Source organism: Petaurus breviceps, unplaced genomic scaffold (assembly GCF_028583685.1).
Source record: "Petaurus breviceps papuanus isolate PSGF00001 unplaced genomic scaffold, PetGlider_PUasm1.0 183, whole genome shotgun sequence".
Classification (NCBI taxonomy): Eukaryota; Metazoa; Chordata; class Mammalia; order Diprotodontia; family Petauridae; genus Petaurus; species Petaurus breviceps.
The window spans coordinates 1657445-1679683 of record NW_027185791.1 but is presented as its reverse complement, the minus strand read 5'-3'; the positions used below and the strand labels follow the sequence as shown (position 1 = coordinate 1679683).

Below are 22239 nucleotides of genomic sequence, written 5' to 3'. Positions count from 1 at the left end.
GGAGAATGAACTGCAAGACTGGTCATCAGAAATGGGCTATCGTCACGTCATCATTCTTTGGGGTCATTCCTTTTTTTTTCCCTTGCCCTAATTCATTTGTTCAGACATAATAACAGGTAGAGAGTGCTTTTAAAGTTCACGTGGTGTTATACATATATTATCCCAATTGACCCCTGTGAGGCAGGTGGCATCTCCATTTTACAGATAAGAAAGTTGAGGCTGAGAGAGATATGAAATGACTTACCTAGGGTCACACAGCTAGTAAATAGGGTGGGATTTCAGCTTTCTAGTCACCACATCCCCTAGCTACTTCTGAGCTGACAAGGAAAAGGAACGCTTTTCGAAACAATTTAAGGATTAGTTTTATGGGAGAAAAAAAAGTCTTTTAAGACACTTGTTAAATATATTTAGAAAAGTTTACATTTATTTGTCAGCCTTAACTACAGAAAGATGACCTTAATCAGCTTGACTAAGAGCTTGCAATAAAAGATCCCATTGACTCTCTGTGGCCTGTGTACAAGTACTCACATTGTCCACCTTCATTTTCTAAAATCATGACGGGATTATATATGTACCCATATTAGTGAACACAACGTGAATTTTCATGCCTTAAGAGAAAACAGTGTTCAAATTGTGAGTATCTCATTAGTAGCTATGTTGTTTGTTTGTTTTTTAAGAAATTTCAAAATAGTAACAAAAATCTTGCTCTAATTTCTCCGTTCTCATCAGCTGCTTTTGAAGAACTGATTTCCAGCTTTAAGCTATGTGGAATCTTCCTTGAAGTATGGTTGGAATAGAAGAAGTTGTAACTTCCATAGTTTTTCATCAGTTTTTCTCCAGCCTCTTGTTTAAATAGGTATCCTCATTACAGCTTTCCTGAAAGAAAATCAAGCTTAATTTTCCCCTTGAATCTGTACTCAAGCTGATCTCTTGTGAAGAAATTGATATTTTATAATAGGATTTAGGGCTTTCTGCTTAGGATCTGGTTCTCAGAAAATAAAAACAGAAATTAATACCAAAAAAAAAAAGATTTCTAGTGCATCAAGTGAAATATGAGGTTACTCGCTAAGAAAGTCATTGCTGATTATTGCCAGAAACATGGACCATTGGAGAAGGCAGTGTACTTCTTGCCTCGTTATTGCTACTTTAGAAGATGAACTCTCTCCAGACCTGCAGGTATTATTTCATTTTTTTTTTTTACCAGCTTTGGTACAGCTCCAAGCAGAGTGCACGGTGCACCTTGGGTAGGATTTGAAAATTGCATGCCATTTGTGTTTTCAGTCACCAACTTTGAATCATGGGTTTTGAAGTTTTAGTTCCAAAAGGGACATTAATCTAGACTAGCCCCCTTCATTTAACATGTGAGAAAGCTTCACTTTGTGCACAGTTTAACATAAATAAACACATGCCCATTTAAAGAGGAATTACCATGCATGTATAAAGGCTCGAATCCCCTGGCCCAGCCCCTAAGGTATTGTTCTTTTAGCTACCTAATTAGCAATTCCATAATCTCTAAACAACAGTGGTATTTCTAATGCTAGATAAACAGAACATCATATGCAGCACTCTGCCATGTGAAGGGCTTTGCATGTACAAAACCACGTAACAGTTACTTTGATGTCACCAAATGATAGCTGAGAATGGAAGGAAAAAAAGTGGATAAAAAACCTGAAGGTAAAACAGCTAGGTGGCACAGTGAATAGAGCACCAGCCCTGGAGTCAGGAGGACCCAAGTTCAAAATCAGCCTCAGACATAACACTAACCATGTGACCTTGGGCAAGTCACTTAACCCCAATTGCCCTGCTTTCCCCCCTCCAAAAAGCCACAAAAATACCCCAAAAAACTAAAGGCAGGACATAAAGCCTAAAAAGCAGAGACCTATTGTCTCAGGCTCTTGTTGCCATATAGACTTCAAAGTGAAGCTGGACGAATGACCCAAAGATCCTCCTACCCAGGCTTTTTTCCAGCTCTGCATCATTTGGTCATGTTCATTAACCACGCTCTTCCAATTATTGAGCTCTCTAGTCCAGCTTTCTTGATGAGTCACCTCTGAAAAATACAAACAGTTTCACAAGGTGAAAAGAAATCTATGACACAAGACCCGGCCCCGTAATCCATTGGTTGAATTGTCAGTCTCACACAGGAGAGGATGTCTTCCTCAAAGACATGCAAGGGTAAGAGTAGATGGATAGGTGTTGAACAAATGCTGGGGTATCTCAGGCTGGTGATCTGAGAATCTGCCAGAACCTATAAACTCTGCCTTCCTGTCAGTCAATTTGTCTTCACTTCTTTTTTTGCCTTTTCAACTTTTGTGCAAGGTGGTTGTTAGTTTATTTTTCCTGAGCGTGAAAAAAATATTCCAAGAGATAGCAGATGACTCTTTTGAGATGGACCTACGCTGATAAGGCTTCACTTGAGCTGTCTTTAGTGCCTGTGACTGAAATCTCGAATATGACTTCGGTGACATAGACATTTAATGTGAACTAGCATTTATACTATTTCAAGAAGCTTAGAAGCTTTGCTTCATTTAATTATATTAGGGACGGCTAGGTGGTGCAGTGAATAGAGCACCGGCCCTGGAGTCAGGAAGAGCTGAGTTCAAATCCACCCTCAGACACTTAACACAAAAACTAGCCGTGTGACCTTGGGCAAGTCACTTAACCCCAACTGCCCTCCAAAAAGCAAAAAAAAACAAATTTATTAGCTCCCTTAAAAACTTGTCATGGTCCCCTTCTTTTCAAAAGCATAAATCCTTACATACATCCTTTGTTTGCAGTGGTGCTCTTGGGGCTTTACCACATGACATTTTAGGAATCATTAAACATTTTAGTTACGGAAAACAGAGCAAGCAAACTGATGTACAAATGAAAGCCGTGAGATGACTGTTTATGGCTTGTGTTTCTAACCATTAAAATGACTCTTCAGCCTAGCAGATGTTAGCTCAGACGCTTCCTAGAATCCAGTAGTGAATCACATTGGGAATTGGAGGACTGTTGATGTGTGTGACGGTGTTAACAAATAATTATAGAGAGGGACCTCCAAGTAAAAAAGTAAGAAATTGAAGACTATAATTAACATGAATTTTTTATTTATTTCCCTTCATTCCGTTCCTCCTCTGCCTGCCCTCATTAAAAATCGTTATGTGGGGAACAGGAAAGGATCCTAGCTTCCCTGAGCCAGTCCTATCATTCTACAAATGTCAGATGATGTCCAGAAACATCAGATGACTTGTCCAAGGTAAACAGCTTGGATCTGAGCTAAGGCTCTCTGATTCTAAATCAGGTGCGCTTTCCATTGTACTACCCTGCCTCCCCAGAAAGATCCAAAAGAGTGGTTGCTGTTCTGAAAAAGCAGTTTTGGCTTGGAGGTGGCCTTTGAATGGGGAAGCCCTAGGCAAAGCAGGAGGGCCTTGGATGCATGTATCAGTGTAACACAAGGGGAGCCTATATGGGAAGAATGTAGTAGACTGGGATCCAGTCTGAGAAGTGTAGGCTGGAAATGGAATAGAAATCCTCTTGTCCATTCCTTCATTTAACAAAGGAAAAATTAGATCCAGAGAGGAAACTTATTAAGTTCATTAAGTGAGTTAAGAGAAAAGCCAAGATTAGAACCCAGATCTCTTGATTCTCATTCCAGAGTTCTATTAAGTAGTGAGATAGAAACATTTAGTATCTGACAAAGCCTGGTGAAAAAAGAGGTTAGTTCTATTGGCTTATCTGTGGTTATGTAAGTTATTAGGCTACCATGGTTATGTCAGAGTCAGTCTGCCTCTCAGTGATTCTAGCTACCTTCCAAAAGCCAAAGGAAGCAGCCCCTTTTCATTGCTTTTGATTGTTGACCACTGGTCTTCTGTCCAAAATAACAAACAGGATATGTAAAGGATTCGTTTTTAGCTAAGTGAATTGGTTCTTGTAACAGAATACGACCTTACAGAAAACCAGTGTTAGGATGCTCTGATTGATCTCAGCTCCAGATAGGAGAAGACAGCCCACCTACCTTGTCTGTCCACGGCGATCCATGCTTTGGAGGCCTTATTTCCTGCCTTAGAGAAAAAGGAACAGCAATACTCCGAACTCTCTCTGAGTGTGTCTTTGACCCAACTAAATAAGTACACACTGCCATCGGGCAGTACGTGAGTCCGGACAGAGACACACACATCTATTTTTTGTCCATTCTTCTCCCAGATAACATGCACATCACTGGGACCTAGGAAGAATACACAGATCCCTTCATTAATAAAGGAACCAATCATGTTGGAGAGCAAAGAAATTTAGAAAGTATGACCTAGTGACTAAATTCTGAAGGGAAAAAGATGTCTTGAATGCATCTGCCTGTTTTGTAGCTAGCCAGCACTAACTTCTACTTTTTAAATTTCTCCACTGAATAGGTTTTTGTTATTATGGTTCTAACAGTTTAACTGCCAACATTATAACTTCGTTTTCCTTTTTTTTGGACAGGGCTATTTGGTAGATAAGAGGAATATTGTTTGTATAGTTAGGTTTTTAATAAACATTTGTCAAAGGCTATCATAATAGAAAAGAGTGAAAGATGTGGGCTGGTTCAGTGGATATGGAATTGGTTGAATGACTGAACCAAAAAATATAATGGTTAGATATCAACTTGGAAGGAGGTCTGCATTAAGAGTATGCCAGGGATCCATGCTGTTTACCATTTTTAACTGGGACTCAGATAAGGTCTGTAGATACCAAACACTGGTTCATAAGTCAGAATTCAAAAATATCTTGACAAGACTGTCATTGGTTTGATTTGAATAAAGTGAAGTAAATACACATAAATGTAAAGCCTTGCTCTCCACTTCCCAAATACATATACGTCTGAGAGGCGTGTTCCATAATTGGAATCGGCATTTTGTCAGTCTTTTCCTCTTTCCACGCCAGTGTTCCACCTGACACTTGAAAGATCACTATGAAGAATGAAAATACAGTATTGACTTTAGAATACTTAAGCATTTTTAAACATTAATAATGGTTCAAGGAAACGTGAGGAGGCAGGACAAAAGGGCAGCTAAAGACAAGGGGAAATAGGAGGGAAAGACTTGTCTATAATAGGCCTATGAAGCAATTTATCAAAATTAGGTTAGTTTAACCTCAAGAAAGGAATTGGAAGGGAAGTGAAGGTCACAGGCTGGAAAATGTCATTAACAGATTGAGTATTCATCAGTCTGTGACAGTGAAATGGAGCTGAGCACAGCTGGAGGACGGCTGCTGGGGTCAGTCTTCCTGTCTTGACACAAGAAGCTGTCATTTTCCTTGGGCATGGGGAGCTCTGTGCTGATTGCATGTGAGAACTCAGCCAAAGTTCCTTAGTTCTATAATGATCCCAGGCGAGCTCTGAATAACCCCCTCTATTTTGGATGAAGACAACAAACAGAAGGAACACATTCTGTGCTTTTTACTGCCTCTTATCACTGGTGAATCACAAAGCTTCATGTGATGAGATGCCAGTGGAAATGATTAGTGTCAATGAGCCTATCATTTGGTGCTTCCTGTTTCAAACACCGAGAGAGAAAAGCTAACACTACAAAGCTCTAGCTATTCAGGAGCCAAAACTTTTTCTCCTCTTTGCACGCTTATCGAATTGATACAAAAAATTACTGGGCATCATTTTAATTTTCACATTTTTCTTTAAAAAATTGAAGTCAGGACTTGGCATTCAAGGTTCTCAGAGGACTCATGCCAGTAATGGTGACTTCCAAGGACATTCCCAAGGTTATGTAGCTTTCGCATGTCAACTTTATAGGGAACATGAGAAGCACCTGGTTTGTTGTCATTGCAACAAGCAGGTATTCAAGACTTTCCATGGTTAAGACTCTTCATTTGCCTTCAGAGAAAGGTTAATTCCAGACCAGAATAAAACTGTCACAAGTGAGTTTTACTATTTTCCAATAGGAGTGTAAAAATGTGGGTCCTTACAAAGAGCTGAACCAAGACATATGAGTAGTATTTACCACACACACACACCCATATCTTTTAGTGAGAAGGAGATAAATGCAGAAAAGTTTAGAGATGGGCATGAAATAGAAAGCATATGACATAAAAAGTGAAGTTTTCTAGAATTACAGAATCTTAGAAGGCCTCTCACTGTCTAGGTTCTAGACTAATCCGTACTTGGATAAGAATCCTCTCTATGCCCCTTATACGTGGCCATCCAAATTGCACTTAAAGCTTACTAGTAATTGGAAGCTTGCTGCCTTCCCAAAGCAGTTCATTCTACTTGAGTTGTTTCAGTTGTTGGGAAGATTTCTTTACATCAAGGTAAAATCTACCCCAGCAACTGTCGTCCACTGCTCCTAATTCTCTCCTTTGATGCCAAGCAAGATAAAGCTAGACCCCTTTTCAGCTATTTGATGATCATCTCTCTTAACCTGTCTCTCCCCAGTGCTTGTAACACGGTTTCAAGTCCCCTCAACCCTGGTCGACCTGGTCAAGCTTATCATTCTCCTTCCTAAATGTGGTGTCCAGAACTGTACTCTTGTTTTGACAGGACAGAGTAGTTTCCTCCTTCTAGACACTATCTTATTGTTAAAGCCTGAGATTTGATTTTTTTTAATTTTGATATTTGTCAATGATTTGATTTTTTAACTATTAATACCATTGACTCATATAGACCTTGCAGCTCCCAGGTCTCTTTCATACAGATTGTCTAGCCATACCTCCCTGGTTCTGTACTTAGATTTTTAAATTTCCTAAGTTGCGTGTTGATAGAGAGCCAACCCTCAAAAAGAGGAAGGTCTAGGTTAAGGTCCTGCTCACACCTTAGCTTTTTGGTCCTAGTCAGGTCACAGCTTCTCAGGGTCCAAGTCTGCACTCTAAGACTGACAGGTAAGGAGGGTGCTGACCTGCAGTGGTAGACATGGCCATCCCCTCGGAATTCCCAGTATCCATGAAATCACAGGTCTAGTCCCTGTCCTGGATCTGGCATGCTGTTCTAGCTTCTGTCTTTTGGGATCCCAGGTTTGTCATTCAGTGTGTTAGCCATCTTCTCAGCACCTTGAGTCATTTTCAGATTTGATAAGCATACCGTCTGTACCTTCAACAAAGCTATTGACAAAAAACTTAAAGCAACAGAATCGAGGACAGAGTCCTTGGAGCACCGCACTAGAGACAGCTGGCTTCACAGCCAATATAGAACACTGGGCTGGCAGTCAGGAGCTGAGTTCAAGTTCACCTCAGAAAATAAGTTGTATGCAAGTCAATCTCTGCCTCAGTTTCCTCAGCTATAAAATGGGGATAATAATAGCACTTTGCAAAGTTATTGTGAGGATAAAATGAAATAATATTTGCACTTAGAGTGTCTGGCATGTGGTAGACTCTATATAAATGCTTATTACTATCCTCCCTCCCTTTTCTTTCTGGATGGGCATACGTTAATCACTACCCTTTGGGGACGAGTTGTTTAACCAGTTGCAAATCTACCTAACCACTATCCTCTAGTTCACATCTCTTCATTTTATCCACAGAATATGATGAGAAACTTTGACAAATGCTTTCGTGAAACCTAGATGTATTGTCTGCAAAATTTTCCTAGTAACACTGTTTAAAAGGGTCAGCTTGGCAAAACCAATTTTTGATAAAGCCATCACTTTTAGTGTTAGCCATCTCCCATTTTAGGTGCTCACAAATCATTCCATGAATGATTTGTTTTAGAATTTTGGCAGGAACTGGAAGTCAAATCCACCGGCCTGGGGTGTGAAGAACCCATCTTCCCCTTTCCATGGTACTGGTTGCCTGACAACACAGGTCCAGAGGATGAAGAAGCACACTCTCCTATGACTAAGTAACCTTTTCCCTAGAAACAATATAGTCACCTTTAAAAAGGCATAATAGGGCACATGAAAAAGAGTTCCTCACTTTTGAACCAATTTAATTATGTTAGGGGAGTAGCATGGAAGACTTTCATGTTGAAAGTAGGCTCTAACCCCAAGGGTTAACTTGGGATCTGTAAAATTTTTTAAATAATATTTTGATAATTGCACAGCTAAATCCTGATTAGTACAAATAATGAATCCCTTGAAGTGGTCACATGTATTTGGTTTTATATTATTCAGATTTGTAATCGTGTAAAATATTGACCTAATAGAAAATAAGCTAGGGGAATATAAATGATACCAACATTTTACAGGATTCTCTTATTCATCTCATTGGAATTTATCTGTATTTCAATATAATTGCCTTCCTTTATGTATTTAAAAACATTCTGAAATATTTAAGACATGTAAAAATATTATGTTCATGACATAAAAATGGTTAAGAACCCCTGCTAACATAAAGAGTTAGGAGAGGCATGGATTCGTGGAAGCTCGAGAGTTAAAAGGGCCAGTAAATCTCATCTAGTCCAACCCCTGCCCGAGCAAGAGTCCCCTCATCATGTATCCCACCAAGTCATCATCCAGTCCCCGAAGACCTTCAGTGATGGCGACCTCATGAGACACCCATTCAATTTTTGGACAGCTCTGATTGGAAAGAAAATTTTCCAGCCAAAATAAGTTTCCTCTGCATCTTTTATACCTTGGTCGTCTTGCTTCCTGAGACCACGCAGACTAAGTCTGGCCCCTCTCCCATGTAACAGACTCAGAAATACCCCTGTTGCTTCTACATCTCATCCTCAGTTGGTGTCTTTCCAAGTCAGACATTCCTGGTCCTCAACAAGACATTGTACGATTTTTTTCTTTTTTTTTTTAAGTAGAAAATTGAATTTCTTGTAGGGTGGGGGTGTTTTTGGGGGAGTGCGTATTAAGTTTAACACAAAAGCAACAAAACTGCTGTGCTTATCTGTACCTTCTGAACTTTTTATTATCTGTATTTTTCTTTTTGGAGGGGGATGGTAGGGCAGTTAGGGTTAAGAGACTTGTCCAAGCTATGTCCATGGCTAGTTTTGTGTTAAGTGTCTGAGGCAAGATTTGAACTCAGGTCCTCCTGACTTCAGGGTCAGTTCTCTATTCAATGTGACACCTAGCCACCCAGAAGCAGGGGTGACAGCTTTGTCACCTTTCTTTTTTGAGGGGGGAAGGCAAGGCAATTGGGGTTAAGTGACTTGCCCGAGGTCACACGACTAGTTTTGTGTTGTGTCTGAGGCCAGATTTGAACTCAGGTCCTCCTGACTTCAGGGCTGGTGCTCTATGCACTGTGCCACCCAGCTGTCCCATCTGTGTATTTTTTTTTTTATTGTTTCTTATATCCTTTTTTAAAAATCACTGTCACTCAACATGTTTCCCTTCCTTCCATAGAGTCCCTCTCTTTTAACAAATTAGTTGAACAAAACAAATTCACTTGCTTTTCGTGTCTAAAAATTTATGTCTCATAAATTTGAGAACCTACGGTCCTCAAAGTGTGGTCCAGGGACCTTTGACATGTCCTAAGATCCTGGGAGAGGGGGGAGTCTTTGAGACCAAAACTGTTTTCATAACATTACTAAGACATTTTAATTTCTAATATCGTAAAACATAGTTATAATCTGCAGAAAGAAAATCTCTTTAGAGAAGGATCTTCAATAATTTTTAAGAGTATAAAGATGCTGAGACCCAGAAAGCTTGAGAACCAGTATTTTAGTCTGTCAGCTCTGCCAAGAGACAGGGAGTGTGCTCCATCATGAGGCTTCTGAAATCATGATTAGCTATTACACTGATCAGAATACGAAATGTTTTCTAGACCTGTTGCCATCTTGGATCTTCCTCTTGTACTACAGTTTGTTAATGCACTCAACACAGTAGAGTAAGTAAGTTAGATTTAGATTGAATAAAACATTTATTAAATGCATACCATGTCCCAGACATTGTAAGGACATTGCTTACCCTCATGAGTTTTGCATTCAAATGGGGGAAGATGACACCTAAAAGGGGGCAGGGTGGGAAAAGGGGTTAAGTGTAAAATTCAAAGGACTGGAGCCAGGTTAAGAGTGAATGGTATACCTGGGTACTTCTCCAATGCTAGTCCTAAGGAGGAATTCAGAGCCGGGATGGTGGAGACATTTCCAGCTTGAGAAAGGCTGCTGGGGTGGAGGTGGAAAAGCCTGGAGGGTCTTGGGAGCCATTAGGGACTGTCATTTCCCTGTATCTGGAAATTATGCTTAATACAGCTCCGATTAATTGTTGTTTCTATTTAGTTATGCTTTATGGGCGACTAAAAAACCCCTAGGACTTTATCAGAAGAGATGTTCAGCCTTATCACTCACATCCTGTAATTGTGTGTTTGATTTTTTCAACCTATTAGTATTTTACATTAGTTCCTCTTAAATTTCATTTTAGCAGATAAAGATACAGATTATATCATGCTATCGGGCTGGTTATCCCTCCCAGTCCATGACATTTGCAGATTTGATAAGCATTCCAAGCCCATGTCTGGCTTTTCCAGTAACTCCCCAGGGAAATCACTTCATCTCTCAAACTTGAATCTTCCTTTCTGAAGATTGGATTTTTAGGTTACCTTCCAGCTAGACAATTCAATCATTCAGTGAAGAAAGTGGATCTGTTGAGTCATTTTGTCCTCTGGCACATCAGTGACCAAACAGGAAGAAGGCATTCTATTTGAGTCACTATTATCCCCTCAATTTCCATTCTAAAATAAATTTGAGTGTGCTACCAAATGGGTGTGGGTGGGAGTGGGTGTGTTTAATGGAATGAGAAGACTGAGGATCCAGTGCCTTCACCCACCGGCAGATTAATCTGCTTCATTTGTCTTCTGTGCCCTTTATACTCTATATTCCAAAGCCAATTTGAAAACTTTAAAAGTCCCTGTAGATGAGTCTGTGGAAATTGTCCAAAACACCCTTCAGCTGTCATGGCAAGAGAAAAGGAGAAAGGATGACTTTGGCCTCCCAGTGTCTTCCTGATCTTGGTTTTCCTGCCAGGGCTATCACAAGGTCAGCTTGAGGCTGCTGTTTGAGTGAGTGTGTGAACCTCCTGCTTGGTCCATTATTTTCCCCACATTCCCCTTTGTCCACCCCATCTCCGGATCCTCCACTTTATTGTTTGTCAACAACGAGGATTTCAGTAGAATAATGTAAGTCTGCTGTTGGCACGGAATCTCTTCAAGGCTGAGATATCCATTAAGCCTCTTGTAGGACTGTCTCTGCTTGGTGTGTAGTTCTCTCCTTGTCCAACATCTGAGTGTTGTGCACAGGTTTCCATCCCAGCAAGGATTATATCAGCCGAGCTTCAGCTACCTAACAGAATCATTGGGACAAATTCCGGTGCCTTCTTGAACTTGGAATAAAAATGTGTCATGGTTGACCTTTGTGCCCCCATTGCAGGTTAAACTCCTAGTTCTGGTGGGGAGATCTGGTCTGGATCATGATCGAGACAGGAACTCATTCCTGTTCCCCCCCTAATCACGGAAAGGTGTTCATGTGAAAAAAGCTTGCTATTCCTTCAGTGAAAACCTCTGGACAGTCTCTGCTCAGCGAGGTGACTATGACTGTTAGCTCTTCAGGAGCAGACCTTTGCCTTTCTTTGTTGCCCCAACTCTTAACACAGTCTTTGGTATGTAGTAGGCACTCAATAACGACTTCTTGACTGAGATATTGGAGTCAAGAACACCTGGCATAATAGCTCCCTCCAATAATGCAAATTGGCAATTATTTATTTGTTTGTTTATTTTTGTGATTAAGTATATAGCCCCTAGAGGGGATGCTGTTCATTTAGATGTTTTAAGATTGTTTTTAACAATCTCATGCCTCGTGAGTTATGTTCAGTTGGCACATTATTGTAATATTATATAGTAGTCTGGATCGAAATCAGTAAACGGTGCTGTGCAGATGAAATATAAAGGAGGGGTTTCTAGATGCTTGTGACTTAACTTGGCGTATTGAAGCGGTGGCTGAATGAGGGGGGATAGCACATCCACAATTCTTGTTGAATTTTAAATATGGGGATGAAAAGTTGAAATAAAAGTATAACAAAATTGGCAACAAAAATTAGAAATGTCTGCGTGATGTAGAGGATGGTATTGGACCTGTAGTCAAGATCTAAGTTCAAACATTGCCTCTCACTATGGAACCTTAAGAAAGTCACTTGACCTTTTTGAGACTCAGTTTCCTTATCTGTAAATTGAGGATAATAATACCTGTAACACCTGCTTCAGGCTGGTTTTGAGGCCCAAATGGGATCATGTATGTGGAGTGCTGTATAAATAGGGATAGGTAATAGACCTATGATTTCTTTGACATAGGGAACTCCCAGGTGAGGCAAATCCATCTACCATGACAAATTGGCACCTTGGAGTATTAAAGGATTACCTGAAGCCCTGAGAAATCAAGGGCCTTGTCCAGGATCACAACCAAAATGCCAGCTTTTATTAAATGCAGTTCCTAAGCATTGAGTGAGTGATGAAATTGAAGCATTTGGTTGCTTTAAATCCAACAACAACAAATACACCAAGGCATCTTTTTAAAAAGCCCATTTCAGTTTGTTAGTCATTCTGAATACTTGTGAAATCAAGGAGGAAGTAATAAAAATTAAAATTTTCAAGGTCTGAATATTAAGCATCATTTTTAAACACTATCAGTAAGAACATGAATTAAAATGAGACCAACCAAAACCCACGCTCCACAAAGTTCCATCAAACTCCCTTTTACTAGAGGTAATTGATAGGTTGGGCTCTCTTGAAAAGTCACGCAGAGTTCTCTGCTTCTGGGCACCTGAGATAAATCCCACCTGGGGCAGATTGGAGATGTACACAACGGTAATCTTCTGCAATTGAAGGAAGTACTGCAGTTCGTGTTATTTTATATATAGGGGCATAGCTTGGCAGCCTGCTGGTAAGCCAATGGCCCAATTCAATTCTTAATCCCATGGTGTTTTATTGTTTCACATGATCATTTCAGGAAAAGGGATCCTATGAACAAACTACTTTGTTACTTATAAAATAGAGATGCTTCCCTCTACCTGGCACTGAGGAATCTGACTTATCAATGCTCATCCTGAGATTGATAATTAAATAGAAATAAATTTTGTATTTCGGAATTACTCTTAACCCTCCATTTACATGTCAGACCTAAAAGATGATCAGAAATTGGATACAAATCAAGGCCCCAGGTTTCCCTCTAAAAGAGAAGATCTTTTGACCGGCAAAGGCTTTTGAGAAGAAATTCTGAGAAAAAGTACCGAGGCTATTGACTAGCCAACTTCCACATAAGGATCAACATGGAGAGTAAAAACAGTCTCTCATTACTCTCTCCATGCTCTGTCCACCCATTTGTGCTTCTCCATGACCCCCAGGTGGGTCAGTGATTTCATTCACATGGATCCTGCCTCCACAAATCCATACCGCAATCCATCCATCTTTGTTCATGTGTGATTGTTATCCATGTGATTTTAAATCATTCAGTAGAGGAAAATGAGTGCCATAATGGCAGTTGGCTATTATTATTGACCATGTTCTCTCAGAAGAATGACATATGTCTGCACAGTAGATTGTTGACCAAACCTGAAAAAAAAAAATCTACACGTGTCCTCATACTTCCAGGCCTGGAAAGCAAAATACGATAAAGTGCTTCAGTGATGTTTTCTCAGTTACCATATTTGAATAATCCAGTTCCCTCAGAAACAATAAAGAAATGTACATTTCTTTCACCAAATTCATCATAAGGAAATGTAAATTCGGGGCAGCTACGTGGTGTGGTGAATAGAGCACCAGCCCTAGAGTCAGGAGGGCCTGAGTTCAAATCCAGCCTCAGACACAACACTTACTAGCTGTGTGACTTTGGCCAAGTCACTTAATCCTAATTGCCCTGCCTTCCCCCCTTCAAAAATGCAAAAAAAATCTTTTTTAAAGAAATGTAAATTCACCTAAGAAAAGGGAGTATACTACTGAATGTTCCCACACTTACACAGAACAAGTTTCATTTTTCACAATTGACTTTTGGGAGCCAGGGGTAGGAACAGACCGGGAAGGATGAGAGGGTAAAGATTATTTTGAGACTACATTGAATAGTTTTTGTGGGGTTGGGAGGTAAGGGTAAGAAATGGATATTAAGGGCGGCTGGGTGGCACAGTAAATAGAGCGCTGGCCCTGGAATCAGGAGGGCCTGAGTTCAAATCTCAGACACTTAACACAAAAACTAGCCATGTGACCTTGGGCAAGTCACTTAACCCCAATTGCCCTACCAAAAAAAAATGGATATTAACTATGAGTCTTTCTCTGGGTTTAAATGAAAGTGAAAACGAAATTGAGGTCCTACTATAAATTGGATAGAGCTAAATCAAATCTGTAGTCAAAGGGTAGATAAACCTTTGGCCAATCAAACCCGCCATGGAGTCATCATCGAAGATATAACTGCTTACTTCTTCAGTCTTCATACACGAGAAGGTAGAAAACACATCCATACATAGAGAGGGCTTTAGCACTATGATGAAAAGTGATTCTGAAGCATCTGAGGTGGGATATTACATCTGATGTCTTCAGCAATACTTAAAACAAGTATTGTGACTCATTCCTGATTGTGTCTTCAGTTGAGGGGATAAAAGTATTAGAGAGCCAAAAAAAAGTTCTTCTCTAACAACAACTGCCCAATAATAAGTCATACAGTGCAAGAAGAAAGCAAAGCTGAGGGTTACTTCTAAGTCTTATTAGTTAAATTGCAGATTTGATTTACTTAGGATTATAGATCTGGAGAAGACTATCCACAATGACCCCTTCATTTTATAAGTGAGGAAACCGGACTAGGCAGGTTAAATAAATAGCCTGTTGCAGTTGGTATAAGTAGTAAGCAGCAGAAGTGGGATTTAAACCCAGGCTCTCTAAATCTAGGACTGGTGCTTTCCACTATGTTAAACTTCCTTTTGGAAATTTAAATGGTCCTATGACACAAGTTTTTCCATATGTGTAAGTAACTCTGGAATTACATGGAATAATGGGATCACATGTCTTGTCATTGAAAAATATAATCTGGTCATAGCCTTGTCAAAACAAAACAAGAAACCTCACGCTTCTCTAAGTTGTGGACATTTCAGTCATCCCACTTTAGATGGCTCCAAGCAGTAAAGCACACAGAGGCCTAGTGAGAGCAATGACAAGATAGCTCTCGCCATGCTAAGACACATCCTTTCAACGGCAGAATCTTGCACTAAGGCCTGGCATGTAGTGGGCCTCCATGAAAGTTCATTGGATGAAATAGTGAGTGAATGAAAGAACAAATTTTGAGTTCCACAAAATCTAGGTTGGGGTCCCTAGCAATGGAAAAAACACATTTTTGTTTTCTTGTAAGCTCCACAGTCTTTTATATTTTATATCCTTTGCTGGAGAACAAGAAATGGTGTCAGGGGTGTCACAAGTAGAAATAAAAGGGCATCTACAATGAACAGATTAAGAAAGATCCAGCTCCACACAAACTCAGCGAAGGACTCCATCTCCCCGGTAACCAACTAGAGATCTGTCCCATCTTTCTAGAAAGCAGGTATATATTCACAGAGTAGTATCTCTAGTGATACTTTTGGGTAGAGTACTTTGTTTTCCTATTACTTCCAGCTAAAATGGCACTGTGAAGGATTGTTGAAGAGCTCAGTTTAAAGGGACCAGATAGAACAAAGATTAAAGAAACTAGACTGTGTAAGAAGACAATTGGAAGCCTTCCAGAGTGGTGGGTAAGGACCTACCATGTAGGCCTGTACCCAACCCAATCTCATGGAGCTTAAAAAGTTCAGGTGCTTTGGTGAAGGACCAGGGAGGGATAAGCCAGCAGATGCTCTGGTAATCAGCTTGAATCCAGTAGGAAGGACCTCAATCTCAAGCCATCAGAATAAGCCCTTGGTCACTTCACAGGAAAACAGGAGGAAACAATTCCAGCCAGCTCACTGGGGCTGTACCTTCCAAGTGGAGAACTGAAAATTCCTGAATGACAACAAAGAATGGGACCCCAAGTAACTACACTTCATTAAAAATAAATTTTTCTTGCTATTTTTGAACCATCACTTACTTTCCGCCATGTATCTGACATCTGCCAGAGGGGCCTTTGGGAGAAGCTCCAGAGACACGATCTCAAGAAGGAGCAGCTATTGCCAGCCTTTGGGTATGCAGTTAAACTACCATGGCATCCAGCCCCAGGGCAGTGGGGCCTGTTCAGCTCAAGAGGGGGTCTCATGAGCCCCGAGGAGCTCTTCCCTGTACAGGCTCTTTTGAGAACCTCTGTGCCAGTTATTGTCAGTTGAACCAAAAGGAAATTGTTGGAGTTGCCTGGACCATCCTGTATATTTAATACAAAACAGTATCAAGATTTCAGGAGCCATCGAAGCAGGGCATAAAAAGGTATTTACCTCCTACTGATGGAGATGAAGACCCCAGCACTTGGTTACATCAAATCCCCTTACTGTGGCCTGTGAAGAATATGGATGGCACCTGGTGGCTTACAGGAAAGTGAACAACTCTGTCATGCCAGGTAGCCCAGGCCTGGGTGAGGGTATGCTTATTTTTCTCCTTCCCTCTGGCTGAGGCTAGTCAGAATAGTTTCCTTTCACCTAGAAAGAGGTCTGGTATACTTTCATCATCCTTCTACATGGCTACCAAATTCCCCCTCATCACTGCCACAGCCTATGAGGCCCCACTTTCTGGGGGCACTGTTACCCACCACTACATTTATGACAGATGTTGACTGGACTGGTGGAGGCCATGGTGAGTAGGTGCCCCATGTTTCATGATGGCCCACATGAAGTATAAGGGATGGGGGATCAGCCAGAAGAAAATCCAGGGTGTAGACCACTCCAGGTTTGGAGGATACAGTAGATGGGGAGAAGATAAATGATTCTGGACACAGTTCAGAATAAGTAACTGACACCTTCACATTTTACAAAAGAAGCCCAGATACTCCGAGTTTGGGAGAACTTAAATTTTCAGCCAGGTATCCTGATGGTTCTCATTTAATGGATAAGCCCAGAATCTGCCTCTTTTGAGAGTGGCAGCAAGAAGAATCCAGAAGGTGTGCATTGGGCCATGGAGCAGTCTTGCTGGCCCCTTGCAAATCCTGAAGTCTCCATCCATAAAGACCAAGTTGAGTGGAGCCTTTTGCTGGCATCGAGGAATGCCAAGGTTAATTGGTTCCTTGTGTTTTAGAGCCACAAGTTCCTGACCCAGCCATTCACAATGCCACTTCTGAAAAGCAGCTTCTTGCCTGTTACTGCATTCTGGTTGCTACTGAATAGATGATGCTGGTCATAAGGTCTGGACCTTTTGTCCAGAGTTGCCTGTCATGAGGTTGGTGATTTAAGATGGCCTCTGGAACAAGATGGAACACAAGAGACTATTTATTATTAAATGGAAATGTTGGGTCTTTGAGGTGTTACTGTCTGTCACAAACAGGTTGCAACTCCATTAGAGAGGCTGAGGCATCTAGTCCTGACCCTGACATCTTTCACAAGCCCAAATGGCCCCATCAATGAATTCCTGGCTCCTGAGGAATGTTTTTCTGCTTCATGGTCCACTCTAAGAATGGCGTGTGCCTCTAGACTTCAGAGGCAATTAATGTGATGAAGGGAGATGTATTGAGATAGAGAGATCCTGGCAAGTCCTCTCAGTGGATTGAGCTGTGAACTACGTCACTGTTGTGTAAAAAAGCTCGGGTCAGATAAAATCCTTAATCTGCACTGATTCCTAGTCATGGGTCTAGCTGAGTGGTCTAGGGCCTGAAGAAAACAGAACTAGGCAATCAGAAGCAATGCAAAATTTAATTATTTGTTTCATTCTGAACTTTTACACTAAAAATATCTCTATATGTAGCAGAACACACACACACACACACACACACCTGCAGTATGCCAGGCACCATGCTGAATGCTTTGTTGTTGTTGAGCTATTTTCTAGCTGTCTAGTTGTTTTGTTTTCTTTTCTTTCCCTCAGATTCCCTTTTAATCCCACCTTCAGGATCAGGAAATCTGTTTTTCTTGTGACTATCCTCTGCCCATATTATCTTTAACCCACCATTTCCTTATTCCTACGTAGAAACAATAAGCCTTGACAACAAATTGGATGTGGGAGATAGACAGAGGGAGGGATCAATGGCACATAAGTTGTGAGCCTGGATGATGAGTAATGGGTAGTAAGAAAGAAGGGAGGGATTGGAAGGTGGAGAAGGTAAGTTCCATTTGGACCCCTTGGAATTAAGATGTCTATGGGACATTCAGTTTGAGATGTCTGAAAGGCAGAGGCAGCACTGGAGACAGGGAGAGAGGTTAGTGCTAGACAAGTAAATCTACAGCCATCTGCATCAAGGTGGTGATTGAGACTGTAGGATCCCCAAGAGATCTCCCAGTGAAACAGGAAAGGAGAAGAGGAGAGGGCCTAAGACAGAGCCTCGAGGGATCTCCACACCCCCCTCACTCTTGCCACATGACCAGCCCATCTTCTCTTATCATACAATTCCCTGATGTCATTTTAGTCCTATTTTTTAAAGTGCCTCGTTCATTATATATTGCAGCCCGCTCACAGTCGCCATGGGCCTATGTGATATTCATTTTTAATTCTTTGGAGACTACTGTAGTCTATGTTTCGCTGCTATATAGCAATGCCAGGAGAATGTTGATATTAAATGAAAAAAAAAATAGGTCTTTCATTTCATACCATGTAGAGAGTTATTAAAGGAGCTTTGCAGTTTCCTGAAAAAAATCTAGCCCAGCCCCCTCCTTTTGTTCAGTTCTGGGTCCACTGTTCACTTGTACTACAGTCTGTGGTTGGCAGGTTATTTAAAGTACATTAAAAAGCTGGAAGAAAGCCTGTTTTCAGAGGGTATCTCACTATGGGGGTCATAATTCCTTATACAACAGTAGGAAAGGCAAAGAAAACATCACATGCAGGGCAGCAGGATATTTGTGGGTAATGGCTCCCTTACCAGAGAAACATGGAACTCAAAGGTGCTGAAATGAGAGAGAAAGGCAAGTTCTCCCCATGCTTCTAGCTTAATGGCAGTTTTTTTTAAAGTGGAAGAATTTCAGCCAAGCCGAAGTCTGTAATTTCCTCTTTTTGTCTTTTAAAAGACAATATACTCCAGTGAATAGAGCATCGGTCCTGGAGTCAGATCTGGCCTCCAACACTTAACACAAAAACTAGCTGTGTGACCTTGGGCAAGTCTCTTAACCCCAACTGCCCTCCAAAAAAAGACAATATACTCATACTTGGTTCTGAAAAAGGTAAAATTGTTCTTGGGCATTAGTAGAGTCAGCAGTGAGGAAGGTCATATGAAAAGTGTTAGTGGCCTGTTGAAAGCAATGCCAGAGCTCCTCACTGGGAAAAGGGAAGAAAAGGAGGCCTCAGAGGACCAGCTTCCCTATTCTGGAAAGGTAGCGAGCCAGGACCAAGGGTTCTGCTTAGAACCACTATCCCAAGAGCTGTACTAAAGGTTAAAGGCAGTTTTTATTAGTCGCAATGGGACCGAACTCTCATGGACTCCTTGCCCCTTCCCCAATCCCATCCTGGCTTTGTTCTGCCAGGAGAAAGACAAGGACAATGTGGCTGTGGAGAACGACCTGTGAAAGGCTTTTTAGCTTTGTTTTCTGGTCCCCAACTCTAAATCTTATCAATAAGCTATAGTCACTAGGATCTGCCCTGACTCACTGGTGCTGCCACACAGTGCACATACAGGGGCATTTGGCATTTACATTTTGCATGATGGCCTGCTGACATGTGAGCAGCACTTTACCTGCATCAAAGTGAGCACAGAAGCTAAATTTACAGAACCAAGAGATTGTACTTCACACTGTAAATTTCAGTGCTTACCATTGATAGCAGGTACAGCTGTTACTGCGCTAGCATTAATAACACCAATTATCAGTACTGTTTTATAATTATAACACAATACATGGTGATGCAATATCAGGAACATGGATCTCACCCCCACTCCTCCTCCATTAGAATGTCAGCTCCGGGAAGGAAGGGATCCTTCCATTCTTTGTATTTATGTCTCCAACACCTGGCACAGTGCTTGGCATACAGCAGACACTTAATAAATGCGTGCTGGGACAGCTAGGTGGTGCAGTGAATAGAACATCAGCCCTGAAGTCAGGAGGACCCGAGTTCAAATCCGGCCTCAGACACTTAGCACTTACTGTGTGACCTTGGGCAAGTCACCTAACCCCAATTGCCCTGCCTTCCCCCCTCCAAAAAGACAAATAAATAAATAAATAAATAAATAAATGAATGAATGAATGAATGAATGAATAAATAAATAAATAAATGAATGAATGAATGAATGAATAAATGAATAAATAAATAAATGCATGTTAATTGGTTACAGTGACTGAGCTCAATGATACTAGCATTACCTTGAATTCCTATCATATACAAAAGCGATTCATAATATATTTCAAAGCAAAAATAAAGTATAATATTTAACAATCATATAAATAAAATGATGGCATGACATTTTACAAAGAAACAATAAATCCCAATGGAAAGGCACAGGATAAGATTAGCAGAGTGGGTCAATACTTCTTTTTTGTTTTTTTTTTTTGCTTTTTGGAAGGCAATTGGGGTTAAGTGACTTGTCCAAGGTCACATGGCTAGTTTTTGTGTTAAGTGTCTGAGGCCACATTTGAACTCAGGACCTCCTAACTCCAGGGCCGGTGCTCTATTCACTGTGCCACCTAGCTGCCCCGAATGGGTCAATATTTCTAAGGTTACAGAGACTGCATTTTTTTTACCCTTTTAATTTTCAGACAGGGAAGGTTATCAGCCCAAGCACTTTGCCCCTCTGTTATAATCTTAACCTCTAGTCTTTAGAATGGAATTTATGGATCCAAGGCTGAAGGCCTTTGCTACCCAACAAGGTCTTCTGCCTGCAAGTTTCCAGGCTTCCAATCTCCTACCTTCATGGCTGCAAGTGAAGATTCTAGTCCTTAATAGACAGTATCAATGTCTAGTAGGAAATTTTTTAAAAACACAATTATACATAACGGTATAAAGGTAGTCAGCTCTTTCATTATTTTACCTGATTTCTCAGTATTAGGTAATAGCAGATGAGGCAGTAAGGGAATTTAAAGTTTGCAAATTAACCAAATTTTTTATTGTAGCATAATGAAAACACGGGTCAGTCAGGTGACCCAGTGAATGAAGCACTGGGCCAGGAATCAGAAAGACTCATCTTTGTGAGTTCAAATCTGGTCTCAGACACTTACTAGCTGTGTGACCCTCAGCAAGTCATTTAAACCCTGTTCGCCTCAGTTCCTCATCTGTAAAAGGAGCTGGAGGAGGAAATGGTAAACCACTCCAGTATCTCTGCCAAGAAAACCCCAAAAGGAGTCATGAAAAGTCAGACACGACTTGAACAACAACAAAACAAGGAAAATAATTTTTACCACCTAAGTATCCCCTAATTGTCAAGCTATTAACCAAAGATACCTTAATCCCCTCTCTTGTCCTTATGGCAACAACCCACATGAACAATTTGCATGGCGGTGCCTGGAACCTTTGGATGGATGTTTTGATCGTATGAATGTCATGAATGTTAAACAGCTAAAATAACGACAGAATCATGCTTCAAACTTCAGAAGCACCAAGTTCATTTCTGCTTTCCCAGACCCTCTGACCTGGAGAAGGTAATGTTGTGCAATTATTACCATTACCATGGCAATTTCTAGTACAGCAAATAATGTATAAGCATTCTAAATCAAGCATCCCAAATAAAGCCAGATGACCAAAAATAGAATTAAATTTGAAAACACTTTCAGTGATTAATAAAGGTACATTGCTTTATTTTCCTAATGTGTCTTGTGAGAGCAAGCATATCTTCAGGTTGACCAAGGTGTATGTGTGTTTACACACACACACACACACACACACTCCTCATTGAGAAGGGCACATGGTTGTACAGTGCAGTTTTACTAGGACGTGGCCAAATAAACATTAAATATAAATAGAATATATTTCTATCCAGTGTTTAATGTGGATTGCTACATGAGTAAAAATCAAAATGTAGTCATAATGTACAAAGGTAGACTCCAGAAATGTCTACCAAATTAATGGGAACCTTAGAGTTTTACTGCACATACATTCCTGTAGAATATTCTCACATTCAGGTAGCAGATTGAAGTCTATATTTGATATCCCAGTTATATGCAAGATAAGCAGTTTTCACATTATAGGCCAATTTATAAACTTCTAAATAATCAAGGCAATAAACAAAACCTACTGCATGAAGTTTGAGATTTTGTCTTGAATACTTCTAAAGAGCCAGGTTTGTCATAGCTAAAAAAAACAAAAACCTGACAACAAAGACAAGCTAGAGCTTGCAAGGCCTTGGTG

The 22239-nt window shown here is 40.6% G+C and overlaps 1 protein-coding gene across 1 annotated transcript in view; it reads right to left on the bottom strand.

The window, feature by feature from the left end:
- Positions 1 to 688: 688 nt before the first annotated feature.
- SEMA4D (semaphorin 4D) overlaps positions 689 to 22239 on the bottom strand; it is a 191849-nt gene continuing 170298 nt past the window's right edge. Inside the window, exons 20-22 of the mRNA XM_069087802.1 lie at positions 3998 to 4207; positions 1953 to 2050; positions 689 to 876 (exon numbers count right to left, since the gene is read on the bottom strand). Of these exons, the coding sequence (XP_068943903.1) occupies positions 826 to 876; positions 1953 to 2050; positions 3998 to 4207 (359 nt within the window). The 3' untranslated portion in view covers positions 689 to 825. The remainder of the gene's footprint in view (positions 877 to 1952; positions 2051 to 3997; positions 4208 to 22239) is intronic.